At 46.6% G+C, this 18,774-nt stretch overlaps 1 protein-coding gene across 2 annotated transcripts in view; it reads left to right on the forward strand.

The window, feature by feature from the left end:
* FOXK2 (forkhead box K2) overlaps positions 1-18,774 on the forward strand; it is a gene marked incomplete at its 5' end in the record, with an annotated part of 70,772 nt that overhangs the window by 37,720 nt on the left and 14,278 nt on the right. For both annotated transcript variants that reach the window (XM_082678091.1, XM_082678092.1), the window contains 6 exons: positions 4,136-4,330; positions 7,005-7,152; positions 10,710-10,856; positions 15,945-16,138; positions 16,956-17,131; positions 18,266-18,562. In XM_082678091.1, the coding sequence (XP_082534217.1) occupies positions 4,136-4,330; positions 7,005-7,152; positions 10,710-10,856; positions 15,945-16,138; positions 16,956-17,131; positions 18,266-18,562 (1,157 nt within the window). The remainder of the gene's footprint in view (positions 1-4,135; positions 4,331-7,004; positions 7,153-10,709; positions 10,857-15,944; positions 16,139-16,955; positions 17,132-18,265; positions 18,563-18,774) is intronic.

Raw genomic sequence — 18,774 nt, forward strand, 5'->3', positions numbered from 1 at the left:
CTCTTCCTGAGGCCACCTACACCTCTGAAGTGGCCCAGTTGGACTTGGTTGTAGGGAATAGTTTGCCTAAATGGTTAATTGTTTGAACTTGCTTTGCATAGAGATATCACTAAATTTGACTTTCCGTTTGGTTGGAGGCTTATTTCAGTGTGCTTATTATTTCTGCCTAGCTGTATGATGTTAGTGTTGAAGTATTTGCAGTAAGGCCTGGCTTTGTATTGATACATAAAGAACAGGTCTTCACGGACTTCCCTGGTGGCACAGTGGTTAAGAATCCGCCTACCAATGCAGGGGACACGGGTTCGAGCCCTGGTCTGGGAAGATCCCACATGCCGCAGAGCAACTAAGCCCGTGTGCCACAGCTACTGAAACCTGTATGCCTAGAGCCCGTGCTCCACAACAAGAGAGGCCACCGCAAGGAGAAGCCCGCGCACCGCAATGAAGAGTGATCCCTGCTCGCCACAACTAAAGAAAGCCCGGGCGCAGCAGCGAAGACCCAGTGCAGCACCACCCCCCCAAAAATAAATAAATAAATAACAGGTCTTCAGAATCCTTAGAGCTTCTTTGTGAATCTGAAAATTCAGAGCTCTAAAATTCAGAGCTCTAGACCCAAGCCATTGGCTTGCATATCTCACTTGTAAGAGTTTCCATTCCAAGAAAAATGCCTGTCACCAAGTATAGGAGACTAAGAGGTGAAGAAAAGGATATTTGCAACTCTGAATCCATATTAAAATTGTTAATGTTTATTCAAGTGAAAGAAGCTTAGTTTTTGTCAGGGTCCTTGCCTAAGGTTGAAGCCATCAGCTGTTGTGTTGCTTCAGTTTTGACTTGTGGCTCAAGTTGCACGGCTTCTCAGAGGTGCTCAGTACCTGGTCATGTTTTGCTTAGGGGTTTGCCGTTCTGCTTTCTGCGGTCTGGTTTTTCTTATTGTTCATTTTAAAATCTTTCCCTTTTCTCTGTTATTTTGTCATATTTCTCAGAGTTCTCATAAACAGATGCATGTTTTTATACTGAGCTTTATTACAAATCTTTCAGGATCAGTTAAAGTATTTTTAAAGAGCACACGGTGTTAGGTATTGTGATGGTACGAAGCAGCGTGAGACCCGGGCAGCATGCTCTTAATTTCCCTAATCAGTATAGTATCTTAGGCTCTTAAACCCTTTCCATGACCTGAAGTGCTTCATGGGAACGAGGACCAGCGTGCCCAGACGTAACAGCCTCTTGGTGGTGGTGTGGGGGAGACAGAGATCTGACACTCAGCTTGCTTTGTCTGCTGTTTTAATGTTTTGCTGCTCTTTTTACTTTTGTGAAACAATTAATTAAAATTATCCCACTGTTTTTTTTTTAACATGTTGGGTAGGGTGGGCTGGGCTACCTACCTGCATTATTAATTTATTTTCTTTCTTTTTGGTTGTGTGGCTTGTGGGACCTTAGTTCCCTGACCAGAGATCCAACCTGGGCCCCCTGCAGTAGAAGCATGGAGTCGTAACCACTGGACCGCCAGGGAAGTCCCTATCCCACTGTTTTTTATTTCTAGCTTAGAAAAGTCAAGCAGTGGCCATTCACATTCCCTAAAGGGGAACAAGGATTTCATCACTAATGGAACTCCATAGAGAACTCAAACACTGTTTTGATATATTTTGCTTCGAATGTAACCTACATAGAAAAATCGGTTATAATTATAACATGGCTGCCCAGGTAAAGAAATACACCATTGTTAACCCAAAAGTATAGGAAATGTTCTGTGAACCCCCTGGCATGTTATCAACATTTTACCGATTTCTGTATCCATCTACAGATGGCTTTTTTAATTAAAAAAAAAAAACCTCTCTACTGAAGTATACTACATACACAGAAGAGTGTATGTTTCATACATGTGTAACTCGATGAATTTTCACTAATAGGAACTCACCCATGTAATCATAACTCAGATTGAAAAACAGAAAGTTACCAGACTACCTGGGTAGCTTTTAAATGTGTTTTATGGCTCATACACCTATGAGAAGTTCATGCTTAGATGCAAACAGAGATACCATTTTCACCTGTCAAGGGGGTGGGGTTAGTGGCAGTGTCCACTGATGGCCGGGACACTCTCACGTGCTGTCGGTCAGAGGCTGTCAGCAGGTGGCCTGACAGTGCCTTGCGTTGCTTTAGATGCCCTCTGTGCCCTTGGAGCCTGAGGTTTATGGATGGCGCCTGTGCCGTGGAGACGATTGTTGTCTTTAATTGGAAACTTTGGGAATAGGATACTAAGGAAGGAAGTCCTCCATGTGGTGGTGCTAGCCCTGAAGGCAGCGCTCAGCCTGCGCTGAGGTCTGTCTGCGAACAGACCCTGTGGGTGACACTGAGGGAACGTGTAGACTGAGGGCCAACATGCAAGGTGTGGTCCTATTTTGTGGAAAGCAGAAATAAACCCCGGAGACATGTAGGTACCCCTTGGGGGAGGGAGGAGTCCCATTCTCACATTCCCGTGTTGGAATTGTGCACAGTGCTTTGTTGCTTCCGTGGCATGTGGAGGACAGGCAGGTGGGTGTGCTGCTCCTCTGGTTCAGTCTGGGCTTCTGTGAGTTCCCAGGTGATGACGGAACGAACAACACAGTGGATGGTGAGTGTCCAACTGTAGGAAAAGCAAGTATTATTGACATCTTACAGTGGGGCTGAAGGTAGTGTGGTTTTTTCATTTTAATAAACATTTGAGTGTTTGATAAATATTTGAATTAATCCTCATGGTACTCTCAGAGATAGATGCTGTCATCTGTTCTGTGGATGAGGAAACAGACACAGAGAGGTAACTGCTCTGCGGGATCGGATGCCCTCGTGCTGGGTGACGATGCTTGTTCTAACAGCCTGGCCTTCCTGGTGAACAGTGACTATCGCCTGAGGACAGGAGCTCGGGAACTACAAATGGGAGGAAAAGGAGGAAACTTCCTTACTCCTGTAATTGTTATATATATTGTGCTAGAAATTAAGGCCAGTGGGGTCTTAATCCCTTTCTTTTCTAGGCCTGGAGTTGATTATTCAGATCTCATGCTAGCGACAAAGGGGCAGCTGCAATTGTGGGCTTCCCATTCGTTGTATTCATGTGATTTGCTTGTTTTAATTACCTTTTTAATGTATGAAACTGGGTACTTGTTCATTAATTCCAACAAGTGTGTACTGAGGGCCTTCTCTGTATATACCAGGGACTCTTCTGGTCTCCAGGTTATAGCAGTGAACTGAGCTTTGTTCTACTGGAGGTTGTATCCTATTGGGGTGACAACAAGCAAAAGTGGGGTAACAGAATCATGTGGCCGGAGTGAAATGAAGAACAAGGCGGCAGCAAGGGCAGAGTGTGGGGCGGTCAGGAAACCCTCGGATAGGCAGCTGAGGGGTGGGAGGGGACCCCTGGGTAGTGAGCAAGAGGAGGAACGGACAAGAGGCAGGGATGTGGGGTCTGACCCACAGTGGGGTGGGGGCCTCTGGGGTATTAAAGTGGAGGGAGGACAGCATGAGAGAAGGACCTCGAGAAGGAAAGGGCTGTGCCCCGAGGGCAGCAGAGACAGAGGCTGGCCTTTTTGTATCTTTGAACGCCACGTGCAGATCTTGCTGTTTTAGAAACACCCTGGCTACTGGCTGCAGACAGACTAGAGTAGGAACCTGAGAGAAGGGCTGGGCAAGAGATGTCATCAGAGGTAAGCAGGTGAGGGACATGCCTGGGGCACCTCCTTCTTGCGATGGGACCTTCCATGCACTGCGGGGTTAGCAGCATTCCTGCCTGGCCTCCACCTACTCAGTGCCAAGAGCACATCTCCAGATCCCAAGCCTGTCTCCAGACCCTTACCCAGTGTAGATTAAGTGGTATTTGAGTCTTTTTTGAGTCTCCTCTCCCGTTTTTTTTTTTTTTCTTGTTGAGCTGGTCTAAATGATGTTTTTGCTTACTAGTGTTTTTAAATCATGTGATGCCTCCTTTGTGTTTCCCTCATTAATCGACTTGTAACATGTGAGGTGAACTTGAAATGGGCTTCTCTCAGACTCTTCCATGCAAGTCGAGGCTCCAGTATGTTTGGGGACACTCGGGCTCTGCGACCTGTTGTGGATGGGGCATCCTGCCCACCGATCGGCAGATGGGCGCTGACAGTTGGCTTTTCTTTTTTAGGTGCACGTTCAGGTTCCCGAGCACAAACATCAAGATCACATTCACTGCCCTGTCCAGCGAGAAGAGGGAGAAACAGGAAGCGCCCGAGTCCCCCGTGAAGCCCGTGCAGGCTCACATCTCGCCGCTGACCATCAACATTCCAGACACCATGGCCCACCTCATCAGCCCCCTCCCCTCCCCCACAGGAACCATCAGGTACACAGCAGCTTCCATGGTAGACGGGGTCACCGTGGGGTCAGGGTGTGCATGTGCCAAGGTGGACATGACCCTGTCCAAATTTCAGTCCTTGCCTCTTGCTTGGGACATTCAGAAGCCATCGTACGTCACAGTAGTGGGCAGCAGCGCACAGCAACGTCTTCTCCCTTCCCTGGGGCTGACCTACATGGAGAGGGAGATGTTGAGGGCACTTAAAATATTGTTTAGTTTCTGAGCACTGTTTGCTCTTAGTTTCCTGCATATGAAACACAGTTCACAAATGTTCCTTGTTTTCACTTGGGATTCTTTTATCTGAGTGTAAGTTTAAAGGATAGATGATTTGTCTTATTGGTCTAAAATGTGAGGTCGGTTTTCAGTTGCATTTTGAGTTTTTTGGTTTCCTACAATTTCATGCAAATTCTGATGACTTACACTTTGGATTACTGAGTTTGACCACAGTGAGGTGACAAACTTGTTTGTCCTGATGTCCTAAGAGAGACTGGGAGCCTCAGGAAGTGGAGGATGGTGCCTTCAAGGCGTGCTCTCCACTGCATAACCCGCGCTTTCAGGGGGCAGTAGCTGAGGGTCAGGTCAGGAATTGCCTGGGACCAGCAGGCGTGACCCTGTCCTAGGGTCAGATGGTCGGTCCTCCTGTGTTCTGTTGGGTCTTAGAAGAGTGAAGTATGTATTCAGGCATCTTCTTCCATGTGAGTAATGTTAGACTTAGGTGCAAAAGGAACACATTTACTTCTCTTGAGAGCCAAGCTCCTACTGTCCAGGTGTGTCCACAGGGCATGGCTGGCAGGCAGAGAAGGCCTTGCCTCGTCCACTGGGACTGACCCCTACATGTAGCAGAGCAAGGAGGGCACAGAGGGAACACGGGCAGCTCTGGGTTGTAGCTTTTAGTCGGACACTTCTGTTTCTTATCTTAAAAACCAGCATGGACAGAAAGGTATCCTTCTGGAAAGGCCTGGAAGGAGTGTCGGGTAGACTCTGGCTGTACCCTTGCTTGGTGTTATGTGAGTGCAGCTGCTCCCGGGCCCCTTCTCTGCCCCCTGCCATGGCTGCTCTGCTGAGGATACTGCCTCTGTCTCTCCCACTTGGTTGAATTTGTCTGTATGTGACTAGATGGACCAGGTGCACTTACCTGTGCACCAGGTAAGTGTGGCAGTGGGTAGGCAGAAGACAGCAGCCGGTGGCCCGATTTTTATTCAGCACCGTGTGAAAAGTGCACAGAATTCACAGAGGAAGAGGAGAAAGCCCGTGTTTACCCACGTGGGACAACGGCCCACAGTGGAAGCAGCAGCCTTAGGGTCAGATCACTGACACACTGCCTGGCCATGTGGAGACAGAAGTTCTGTGGGCGCTCAGGGAACTGGAGGTGGTTGGAAACTTTAGGGATTGGGTCAGGAGCTGATGCAGTCTCTCCTCACCCCCTGCCCCATCTTCATGCTGTTTTCCTTGCTCATCCCCTCTACATATCCCACCGCCAGCACTGAGCAGCAGAGCACCCCCCCTGTTGAGACAGCTCACGGTGGTGGAGCCCACCACCACCCAGCCAGTGGGGCCACTCACCACATTGGCCCTTCATTTATGTTAGCTAGTTTTAAATCATTAAGCAGGAGTTCCAAGAGTGTGGTCCTGCCATCTGTCTTGTTCCTCTCTCCCCAGTGCTTTAAGAGTTGTTCCTGGCATGCGGTAAACACTTGTTTCGTGGGTGAGTGCATATACTGACGGTGCATGTTCATGGTAGAGAGCCCAGTAGTGTTCAGGGGGTGCCAGGTAATAGTGTGTTGTTCCACCTCCTGGGCCCCTCCTTTCCAGTTCAGTTTTTTGGAGGTAACTACTGTTTCTTAGGTATTTTTTCCAGAAATTTTCTATACATTTGCAATAATTGACTTTTTTTTATCCAAAACATAAATGAGATCTAACCATACATACTGTCCTATAACTTACTAGATTTTTAAAACAGTCTTATCTTGGCATCCTTCCATTTCAGTAGCTTGTTCTCTTTTGTGAAGTATAATACTGTACAGAAAAGGGAGAGTAAGTTAAATACATAACTTGGTGAATTATCACAAGTGAATGTGGCTCTTAATCAGCAGAGATCAAGAATCAGAACATTCTCAGCATCATGGCCAAGCCCTACCTTGTGGAAAAAAAAAGTGCATGTTTGAAAACAGGTTCCTGTTTCTGATTTCTGGGTGTTCCCTGTGAGCCCGTCACAGCCTGCGTGTCTGTATCCACGGCCTCCTCCCCTCTTTGTGCGTCCTGTCTTCAGCCTCGCTGCTGTCCCCCTCTCTTCAGACTCCCCCTGACCTTTCCAGTGTAGCTGGAAGCCATGTCCTTTGTTGCAGCCTGTCCTCAGCTCCCTGGTGGGAGGGGGCGAGCAGAGCAGTGGTCTGTGTCCCTCTACCAGGCTGAGCCCTGGAGCCATCATGCATGGTTCTGTGTCCTTGGTAAGTTCCTAAGATGATACATGTGGAAGCAAATACCTGATTTCTTAGGGTGATCTTAAATTTCACAGAGTTAATGAGTCCATTTTTCCATGGAAAATGCTGAAGTTCTCTTACTTTTAAAATTTGTTTTCCTTGAAATAAGAGTCAGTTATTGAAACACAGTGTGATGTACGTTTTACCATAGACTAATAGGAGCAACCTTTTCTCGCCCACAGTGCTGCGAATTCCTGTCCATCCAGCCCCCGGGGAGCAGGGTCTTCAGGGTACAAAATGGGCCGTGTGATACCATCTGACCTCAATTTAATGGCCGACAACTCACAGCCAGAAAATGAGAAGGAAGCTTCAGGTGGAGACAGCCCAAAGGTAAATGTTTTATAGCCTCGAAACAGAACCCAGGGCCTGTTGGGGAGCCAGCTGTCCTCACTGCATTGCCTGCATGTCAAGGAACAACCCCCCAGGGCCTTTTGAGAAGTGCACGTCTGCACGGATGTTGGGTCATTGCTGAGCATGTTCTCAGTGCTGGGCACTAGAGATGCATTCTTTTGGTCATTCAGCACTGGGCCCTCCTTGGTGGCAGCTATGGGCCCAGGTGCTGAGAGCTTGAACCCTTGGTCCTCACAAGGTCACTGCCTGGTGTCCTAGGAGACCACTCTTGGGATTTAGTCCTCCTGTCCCAGATGGTGAAGGTTGCACACACACATGTCTGAATGTACATGTGAACACATATGCACACAAACACACACTTTAGAGAGGACACATCAGTCCCCCTTTTGGATGGTAATTATTATTATTATTTTTAAAAATTTTATTTATTTATTTAATTTATTTGGCTGCATCGGGTCTTGATTGTGGCATGTGGGATCTTCGTTGTGGCACGCAGGATCTTTCATTGTGGCACGCACGCTGTTCGTTGCGGTGCGCAGGCTTCTCTCTAGTTGTGGAGCACAGGCTGCAGAGCGTGCAGGCTCAATAGTTGTGGCATGCCTGGGCTCAGTAGTTGTGGTGCTTTGGCTCAGTGGTTGCAGCACACAGGCTTAGTTGCTCTGCAGCATGTGGGATCTTAGTTCCCTGACCAGGGATCAAACCCACATGCCCTGCATTGGAAGGCGGATTCTTAACCTCTGGACCACCAGGGAAGTCCCTGGATGGTAATTATTGATGGCCCACAATAGGACCCTGCCTATTTCTATTCTTTGACCCAGTAATACCCCTTCTAGGACTTCATTTAGGGGAAATGGACAAAAATCTCAAAACAAAAGTTCATATAAAACAGAAAATTGAAAGCAACCTAAATGCCCCTAACTGAGGGAAGAATGATTAAGTAAGGGGATATTATGTGGCATAGTTACTGATATGGACGTGCTCTTGATGTAATGCTACGTGAAAAAATAAAACCAGGCATAGTATTACTTTATGTATTTATAAAATGTGGTATATTCGTGTCATAGGACACGTCATAGCCATGGGAATGGATAAGCTGTGGCCGTGCACTGTCTCTCCACAGCAGCCAGGAGCCTCTTGCACAGGGTGCTGGGCAGGGGCAGACACAGAGGGGCACCCTCTGTTGGATTCCATTTTTGTCCATAGTCCATTTGCCTGTTTAAAACCAGGCAAAACTAAACTGTTTCAAGATGCATTCTTAGATGGTAAAACTTAAGTCACAGTAAGGTTATGATTAGTATAAAATGTCAGGAGTAGTGGTGGCCTCTCTGGGAGGCAGCGGGGGATGAGGAAGCTACTGAGACGGGGGCTGTGTTCTCTCTTGACCTAGTGTTGGTTGTACTGTTGTTCACTTTACAAAAATTTGTTTTTACCTGATATGGATGTATTATGGGCTTTCCTGTCTGTGTTATGTTTTTCAATATAAAAAAGCTTTTTTAAAAAATTGAAATGTATAGAAGAAAGATAACAAGGAAACACAGCAGCATAGGCACAGTGAGGAAGGCTTTGTACTCTCACCTGGTGTGGACTCCAGCTCAGCCATTCCACTGTCCCTTTCCTGTAACTCAGCGTGAGCTCACTCAGGGGACAGACAGGGCAGAGCCTGGCCCAAGTGCTCAGGATATCAGCTATTTAAAAGTGGGTGCTGCGGACTTCCCTGGTGGCTCAGTGGTTAAGAATCAGCCTGCTAGTGCAGGGGACACGGGTTTGAGCCCTGGTCCGGGAAGATCCCACATGCCGCGGAGCAACTAAGCCCATGTGCCACAACTACTGAGCCTGCCCTCTAGAGCCCGCGAACCACAACTGCTGAGCCCGAGTGCCAGAACTACTGAAGCCCGTGCGCCTAGAGCCCGTGCTCCACAGCAAAAGGAAGCCACCGCAATGAGAGGCCCGCGCACTGCAACGAAGAGTAACCCCCACTCGCTGCAACTAGAGAGAGCCCGTGCACAGCAGCAAAGACCCAATGGAGCCATAAATAAATAAATGAATGAATGAGTGAATGAATGGATGGATGGGGTGCTAACAGACTTCCCTGGTGATCCTGTGGCTAAGACTCCCAATTCAGGGGGCCCGGCTTCGATCCCTGGTCAGGGGACTAGATCCCACATGAACTTAAAAGAGATCCCACATGCCGCAACTAATAAAAATCCTGCGTGACGCAGCTAAAGATCCCGCACGTCACAACGAAGATCCCACGGGCCACACCCACATGCCACAATTAAGGCCTGGTGCAGCCAAATACATAAATATTTTAAAAAATAAAAAATGTAAATGAAAGTGGGGTGCTGGGATAACAGGTGGCTCAGTCTTCCAGTGCAGAGCACATGCCCACGGCCAGCTGTCAGGACTAAAGTTAGCCTTTAGTGAAGGTGAAGCCTGCATTCCGTTCTTTGGCACTTCACTCTCCTTCCTCACCCATCCTACAGTCCTCTGCTTGTCTGCCTATTTGTATTTATCTCTAAACAATATCTAAATTGTTCATTTCTAAACCTCATATAAGGAGTATCATCTTGAATGCATTCTTTTGCAGCTTACTGTTTACATAGCGTTACGTTTTGTGGTTTCTCCGTTGATATGTGTATTTCCCAGTTCACAGCAGAGGTGCACCGTCTCCCCAGTGACTTTGTGCATGTGTATGGGGTTCTGAGTTGTCACAATGGCAAAGAGCCACTGGTGGCTTTGAGTGTGCTGGGACCAGGAATGCCAACATCCTGTGGTGTGCATGGCAGCCCTGCACACCTGAACGATGCCTGCCCAAGTGCCTTGGACCCCGGTGTGGGAACCCTGCGTCTGGCTTCTGGTGCTCTCCTCTGAGTGGGGTTTTCTTACAGGAGGAGCCTCTTGATGGACACTTGTTTCTGAGTGGTCCTCACTCTGGCGCTGGGGTGTTCAGCATTCTTGCCCCATCTCCTTGTGTGTATGAGGACCCCCACAGGGGCCTGAGAGAGGGTGGCTCACTCCACCCTTTGCCACCACTGTCCTGGCCCAGCTCTTCACTCGGCTGCTAGAGCCACGTGATGGGCCTCTGGCGTGGTTTAGTGTGCATGCTGTGGACCCTGCTGAGGGGAGGCAGCTTTTCTCATTTTCTTATTCTTTCCGTTTCTGCCATTTGGACTTTTTCCTTATGTGGTTTTAATGTTCTTTTTTATGCTGCTGTACATGCATCCATTTGCTTCCTCCCAATTTTCCAAATGCTTTCCCATCATATTATATTACTTTTTTTTCTTCCCCCTGCCACGTGGCTTGTGGGATTTTAGTTCCCTGACCACAGATCAAACCTGGGCCTTCAGCAGTGAGAGTGCAGTGTCTTAACCACTGGACTGCCAGGGAGTTCCCCCATCATATTAGATTACTTTTATAGGAAGGAAAACCAAGCATTATCATAGGAATGCTCAAAAATGTCAAGAATCTTGAATTTTAGTAAATTTAGTAAAAATTTTGATAATTTCAGTACTTTTTTTTTTTAAACTTAAACACAGGATGATTCAAAGCCACCTTATTCCTATGCACAATTAATCGTACAAGCAATTACGATGGCTCCTGATAAACAACTCACCCTAAATGGAATTTATACGCACATCACGAAAAACTATCCCTACTACAGGACTGCGGACAAGGGCTGGCAGGTAAATCCATTTCAGTTGTTATTAAATGTTTCTGTTACATGTCTTGTAGATGCTGGTTGGCAAATGAGAAGAGAATTGAGCTGCTATGTATGTAGCTGGGGCACAGGTAGAATGAGATGAGTGAGGGCCTCTTGTGCCGAGAAAGGAAGAGGCCTGCTGTTGCCACGCTCTCTCTGACCTCCTTAGCGCAGAGTGGGAGGAATAGTGGTTCTAGAAGAAATCTCAGCACTGTTTCTTACTGTTATGGTCTCCATGGATGGGAAAGGTGTGGATCGTTTGAGATGTTTCTCTTGGACCAGTGCAGTTCATGTGTCTAAAGTGAGGGAGAGTTAAAAATCCTGTCCATCCATTTACTTTGGCATTCTTCTGTCTTCCTTAGCTATACGTCTGCTGACATATGTAGCTTTTTGAAGTTTGCACAGAGATGGTTTTCAAACTGTTTTACTGAGGAACCCTTTCTTCAAAAGATACCTCCTCCAGTTGGCCAGCGTACAGAGCAGATGAACACAGCGCTGCCCTGTTTCAGTTGTCTACCTGGACTTCCAGCCTATTCCTAGGCTGTCTGTGAATCCAGGCCTCCTCAGAGGACACTTTGAAATTGGTGCATAGTATTTCCATTGTTTGGCTTTTTAATTTAGTTTAATTTTTAAACCTCTACATTGTGTATGTTTTCCCTTGTTCTGCGTGTCTGTGTTATGTGTGGCCATTTACCAGGTGTTTAGCAGGACCTCACTAATTCAGACAGTATGGGAAAGGGTAAGTTTGAAGTATGGAATAGAAAAGCATCACAAAAGAGAGAAGAAACATACATTTACATATTCTGAATTTATTAAGTAACCAGGAGTGGCTACAGAATTCCTTTGAGGCTTAATGAGTAAACGATCCTTTGAAAAATGCATCTGTTGAACCATAACCATAATCAAGTGACGTGGGCGGGGTAGGGGGTAAGCCACTCTGTTTAACGGAAGGTAAAACCTTTTTTCTTCTACCTGCAGATGTATAAACATGTTGTAATAAAAAAGTGTTCCAGCCAAATCCTGACTGTTTCCTCTGTAAGGGGAAGACCTTTAGTCTTTAGTCGTGTAAAGACTAAAGGTACAAAATGAGACCTAGCCTGTCCTCCTGGCCTGGAGCATCTGTGCCCTGCCCGCCTTCCTGTTCACAGCAAGGTGGCATTTCTCAGTTGGCCGTGAGGGAAACAGTGGCTCGGGAGAACCCTTCCGTATCCAGCTACCTGGCAGTTCTCTTAAGATGATGTACAATTAGGTCCCAGCAGTACTTACCGTATTTTAATCTGTAACAGTGAGCTTGTGCTTCAAAGAAAACGAAAAACAAAAGAAGTGGAAGCAGACGACAGTCTATATCCATGTCTGTGTCACACAGCTCCCTGGGCACAGGCAGGTGAGATCTGTCACACAGTCCTGTCCAGGAGCTGTGTGTAGAATTCTGATGATTTGAAATGCCAGTGAGCTGGGTTGTAATGGGAGTGAGTGTTTCTGAAAAGCCTGGCCAGACTTTCAGTGGTGCGTTTCCCTTCTGGTCGTATTTCCCTGTGCTTTGTAGCATCCATTTACGAGAGAACTGATTCCGTGCATCACAGGGTTTTCTTGCTAAAGAAGGCTGAAGGCTGAAGGGCGACCTCCTCCTGGCCTCGGGGTCCTGGGGAGTGAGTCAGGAGGGGCCGTGATCACAGAGAGGCGAGGCCTGCAGAGGTGACCCCTGAGTACTCTGATTGCTGCTGGCTCCTGAAGTGACTTCACAGCCCACTTAGAACTGAGAGTTATAAACACTCTCTTTACTGAACTGTCATTAATGCTTGTTTTTATTGAAACATCTTCTTTTCTGTCCAGATAAAGGTTCGTAAGGGTGACTGCGCCTCTTGCCTGTGTAAGGCTGTTCCTGGGACATTTCACACCTCCTGCTCCAGCTATTTTAGTGAGAAAGGGCTCTCTTGCTCCAGCCCTCCTTTAATTCATGGATATGCACTCAAATTCCTGTCCTCAGCAGTCCTTGCTCTCCCCAGCATGCCCGCATGTGTCCTTTTCTGTCATGGGACTCTCTGAGCTGCCCATCCTCAGGGACTGCACTTACAGACTCTACACGGAAGGCTCATTCCTAGTCCCTCTCTCCTGGCTGAAAACAAAAAGCCTTCTATTTTGCAACCTTGTTTCATAAAAGACCCATATCCTTTTTCTTTTGAGAAAAAACCCACAAATAACTGTCAACCAAAACAGCCCATTTTTCAAGTGTGGATTTGCAGACTGCATCCTGCCCTCCCCAGTGGGGCAGGGGAGATGGCAGTGCCATGCTTCTCGGAGCTCAGGTCCCGGTGATTGAGCCCCTTGCTCTGCCTCAGTTCCTAAGATGACGCCTGTGGACACTTCCCACCATGCCAATTCTGAGCACTTAATGGAAATCCATGGCTCCTTTCAGACTGACTTTTGGTATTTTGCAGTCTACCCATGCCAAAAGCTTTTTGATTAATCCGGAGCAAATCTGAGTATAAAGCAAGGTGGTCTGAGTAACACTAGCTGGAAAGATGGCATCTCTTTTGGTTGCATACTTATGCCAAAATGTTTTACTTTGTTATGACTTATAATTTTACCCTGCTCAGAATTGAGGTATTTGTTGTGACTGAAAAGTTTGAGAATTCTGGAGCTCTTGGCCTCTGAAAGGACCAGAGCTGGTTTCTGAAAGTAGAGGGAGTGACTTGTGCTCACCCACACCCTGCACACTGGACTCTCCTCTGGAAGGTCCTTCCCTGAAATTTCTTTACAAGTCCTACTATGCTGAATACACACTGGCAAATGCTCAGTGCTGAGTGGGACTAACAGACACAAACTGCCCATGAGAAGTGTAGGTTATGGGCAGGAAGGCTGGAGGCGCTCAGGGAGGACAGCACAGAGCAGGCACGAGTGATCAGCTCTGCGCCTTTCCCCTTTGTCAGCTGGGTTCTGGGAAGCAGCCCCTACTGGGGAGAATTTGGGGGAAAGAGAATGTGCACAGTATTGCAGATTCTTTTCTTCGTATTTAGTTTTAAATAATAACCTGCCTTCTCTCTGAATACTTTAAAATAATTTGAGTCACTGGAATTGAATGAGGGTGGTTTAAATGTATATAGCTTGGTTTGATCAAATTACAAAGGCCTTAATTACCTTAGAAATACAATTATTTATTCTATCTGTGTATACATTAAATATCTCTTATTACCTCTTCATGTCTTCTAGAGTCTTGTTGGCTGGAGAATCACAGGTGACCAGTAATTGGGCTCATTTGTCTGTGAGATTGTTGTCAGAGCGCAGAGGAAGTTAGACTCTCTTTTGATGGTGCAGACTGGGTTCTGTTACATTTTCAGAACAGGAAATAGCAACTCCCTGACCTAAGGACTTAACTGTACAGTTTGTCCGTGGTGTGAGGGTTAACGGAGCAGCTGTATTGCTGATCCTGGTTCTGACCTTTGTCAGTGGGTAGAAATCCTAGTGCCCAGTCCCCTGAAGTAGCACTTCCTGCCTCCAGATTCCCACTGTGCTGACCTCCCTTTCTCCTCCTAACAACATGCATGTGAACCTACTTCACCTAAGTCAGTGCAGTTCCAGCCTTCACTTGAGGCTCGGCACCTCCCTTGTCACGTGTCACCTAGCACTGTGGCTTAGTGGTCACTTCTGAGCTCCCATCTGGGTGCCGGCCTCCCACGGTGCAGTCAGGAACTCAGGACCCTCACCCACAGTTCACAGTGAGAGTGTCCTCCAGTGTCATGATCTGGGCTGGCTTTTCTCAGCGTTTTTTCTTAGAATCTGCCTTCTACTCCACACCCGAAAGGTCTGAATGCAGATGGGGAAGGATTGCCTGCTCTGGCTTGATGGGGGCACCAATAACAGATTCGATTTTCTGGAGGGATTGGTAGGTGTTGGTTGGTTATCAGCCAAACCCTATGATAAAACGTCATAGCAAGTATCTGTGGTTATGCATGTATTCTAAATCTAATATACTACATCTGCTTCTAAACAGTCTCACAAATCACAGACGTAGCTTAGCCTGTCGCTTCATGTTGCCAATGAGGTGACTGACATCACGGGCACTGGTGGTTCGTCATGGCCTGTGACTGGTCTGGTTCTTGAATAGTCCCTTGGATTGGCTGTAAAGTAGTATTTGACATGTTTTGATTTCTGAGCCACCTCTGGGAATTCAGAATTTCAGGTCGTGACTAGCAGTTCTATTAGAAAGTTAGTTAGAGAACTTAGAAGTGATTTTTGGATAGCCAGAATTTTAGTTTGGGTTGAAACTTTATTAATTTTAAATTTAAGCATTAATGTAAATGCCGAAAGGATCTGAATGCAGGATTCCATCCAGCTTTTCCTGACCTTTCGTAGGTCTCAGATTTCGGTGCATCAGGGAGCTGTCCTCAAATCACATGTAAACTGTGAGCTGAGCTTTTTGTAATAGAAAGAATGGACTTAGGAATTGAGAAAAATTTTCTCAATGTGCCTCACAATATTATTTTGAGAATCAAAGTATATAGTTCTTTTACGGGCAGATGGTGTCAATAATATTTCTAAACTTTGGCTCATTTTTTCTCCTTTGCTGGTTTGCCAAATACTTTATGCTGGATTAATTCATTTTAAAGGCTGTGACAGTTTCTATAAGCTAATTTTGTGCTCAAAAAAGTATTTTAAAGGAATAGTGGATCTCAGCGCTGTCCTTCTCCAAACAGGGAGAGGTCACAGTGATAGCCCTTGATTTCCTACCTGGTAAAAAGGTGGAAGTTGACGTTTTTCCTGTTGGAAATAGCCTCTTTCTGTGTGGTGTAGATTTCTCACCCCTTCCCCATTCCCCAGTTCCCTTCCTTGCCTCCTGGTGCCCATCCTGCCATGCTGTTCACAGTGCCCTGTGTCCTTGTGTCTTGTCCTCTGTAGAAGCCACGTCGCAGCCTCTGAGTAGTCACCCCCGCAGCTCCTCCTTCACTTTGGGGAGGGCCGGTTCCTTCCAGCACAGAGCTGCAGGACCTTTGCAGGGCACTAAAACTGGGGCACATTTTTATTTCTCAGCAAAGAAATATATGAATTCTACGTATTTTTTTATGTTTCATAGAATTCAATTCGCCACAATCTCTCTCTGAATCGTTATTTCATCAAAGTACCACGTTCCCAGGAAGAACCAGGCAAAGGCTCATTCTGGAGGATAGACCCTGCCTCTGAAAGCAAATTAATAGAGCAGGCTTTTAGGAAAAGACGGCCTAGGGGCGTGCCTTGCTTTAGAACCCCTCTGGGACCGCTCTCCTCTAGGTAAGGAAAAAAGACAAACAAAAAGACCTCATTTAATGGTCAGTAAATTTACCTTTGACGTATTGGTAAATTTTCCTTTTGAAAATGAAGGAATTACCAAATGCATTATGATTAAATGTTGGGTTGGGGATTTGGAAAAAAAAAAATGTTGGATGCCACCCATGTATTTTTGTTTCTAGTGGTCTGAAACAATTCAGATTATAAAGTTTTACTTAAATTTCATTCCTATGTAACACTGTTGCTTCGTTGAATGCATATTGTCAATATGATGAGTCGGCAATATCACGATGCCACGTTGATGAATCATGTTTTTTCCTTTTTCTTGGATGTGAAAAGCTCTTTAAAGCTACATCTTAGCTGCTTAAACTCAAGATTGGTTTATACAGTGTTAATTGCCTGATTTTAAAATCCATATTTTTAGCTCCATTAGTAGATTTCTGTTTTTAAACCAAAAAAAGAAATGACTGTAATGTTAAGTCTTGAGCCCCAGCCGGCTCGCACGCTGCTGGCTCCTGCTGCCTGGCTGTGGATGGGAGCTGCTTAGGGAAGCAACCAGTCCCGCCCCATGCTGTGCGGCCTGTGCTGGGTGTGGAGCAGCGGCGCCCTGCATACAGTGGCTCTGTCACAGCCATGCCAGCCTCACTAAGTGTCCATCTCAGGTCACAGGCATCACACCTAAAGTAAGACTTAAGGAACTGTAGTTGGTTGGCAGAAGACAAATGACACCTTTGTTTTTGCAAAATACACCTATTAAAACAAGGCAGCTTTATGAGTGCTTTACCTGTAAAAATCCACTGTCTTCTTTTTGGTCATACAGAAGTGCCCCAGCCTCCCCCAATCATGCTGGAGTGCTGTCTGCTCACTCCAGTGGCGCCCAGACCCCTGAGAGCCTGTCGAGGGAAGGTTCACCAGCCCCTCTGGAGCCCGAGCCTGGTGCCTCACAGCCCAAACTCGCTGTCATCCAGGAGGCACGGTTTGCCCAGAGTGCACCAGGTGAGATGTGCAGAGGGCAAGTGTGGTGGGAGAGGGGTGGGTCAGATGAGCATGTGAGCCAGTCTCATCAGAGAAGAAATAGCAAGAGGCCTTGGATCCTTTGCACCTTGTGCCTGATACTTTCTGCATAGTACCTGAATGTTATTTTATAGGCTCTGAAAAATTAATTGCACTGTGTTAAAAAAAAAATCAGTCAACTTTTATGACTCTGTATGTAGGTGCCTGAAAAATTTTAGAATTAACCCGTTTCTTAGTTGCTTCATCATTCAAAAATCTATGAGAAAGATTCCCCTCGTAAAGAAATAGCATAAATTAGACAAAGTAGACATTAGCAGCAAAAAAAAATGTCTATTTAATGAATAGGTGAGCATTTCTCAGTGTACTTATAAAAGTCGCAATGTAGAATAAAAATATGTGCCCTGGGGAATTAAAAAAAAAAAAGTGTGAAAATGTGTCCAAAGTAATTTTGTCATGGTTCCTAGTTGGTTGGCAAAATGTGCATTTTGGTATATTGGAATTCCTGGCCGTGCTGGCAACACCCCCTGCCAGCCCCCATTCCTGTTGCTGGAGCCTAAACGCCCAAATCAGAAAGAACAGAGACTGGCAGAGCTGCTGTCTGCCAGCTCTGTCTCCACACTTCCTGCTCCTCTGCACCTATCATAAGATGGAGACTTTGATCTTGGGGAACATGGCCCCCTCCTTCAGGCTTCATTGGGCAGCTTCTTCCCATATCCTGTGTTGAGGTTTTCTTTTTCATGATGAGAGAACTGTGGGAAGAGGTGTTGTAAGAAATCTGAACAGGCACTTCCCTGGTGGTCCAGTGGTTAAGACTCCGTGCTTCCACTGCAGGGGGCCCGGGTTCGATCCCTGGTCAGGGAGTACTGCGTACCGCATGGTGCAGCCAAAAAAAAAGAAAAGAAATGTGAACAAAGCAGAGATTGCCTTTTTAGCAGTTAGATATACATTAAATATCCCCATTAAATATGTCATTTCTTTCATCATGAATGACTTTATTATTACCAGGCGAAAGGGCCATGTCCTGTTTTCTTAAATCAGTCTGCATGTTGCTAGTGAGGGGTCGTAGTTAGTTGGTTTGGGATGTATGAGCCTCACCTCCACTCCCGTCCTTGGTAGGCTCACCTCTGTCTAGTCAGCCCGTCTTAATCGCCGTGCAGCGACCACTGCCACCGACGATCAAGCCTGTTACCTACACTGTCGCCGCCCCTGTGACCACCTCGACCTCCCAGCAGCCCGTCGTGCAGACGGTTCATGTCGTCCACCAGATCCCAGCGGTGTCTGTCACCAGCGTGGCCGGACTGGCCCCGGCAAATACGTACACCGTCGCAGGACAGGCTGTGGTCACTCAGGCGGCCGTGCTGGCCCCCCCTAAGGCAGAGCCACAAGAGAATGGAGACCACAGAGAAGTAAAAGGTGAGCAGCGGAAGCAGTCACTTCGGGCAGCTTTTCAAGCTCTTAGAAACCCGCCAGCCTCATTCATCCTGACCCCCTTGCTGCTAACATGTTATGTAATGTTGTGCTGGAGCAGGGCTGCTCGCCGCCTGGTTTGTTGTACTTCAAACTAGTGAGATTTCTGTAAGCTACCCAGTAATATTAGTTGGTGTCATTTTTTCTCTTTTCCTTTT

This window comes from Grampus griseus (genome assembly GCF_964374135.1).
Source record: "Grampus griseus genome assembly, chromosome: 20".
NCBI classification, from domain to species: Eukaryota; Metazoa; Chordata; class Mammalia; order Artiodactyla; family Delphinidae; genus Grampus; species Grampus griseus.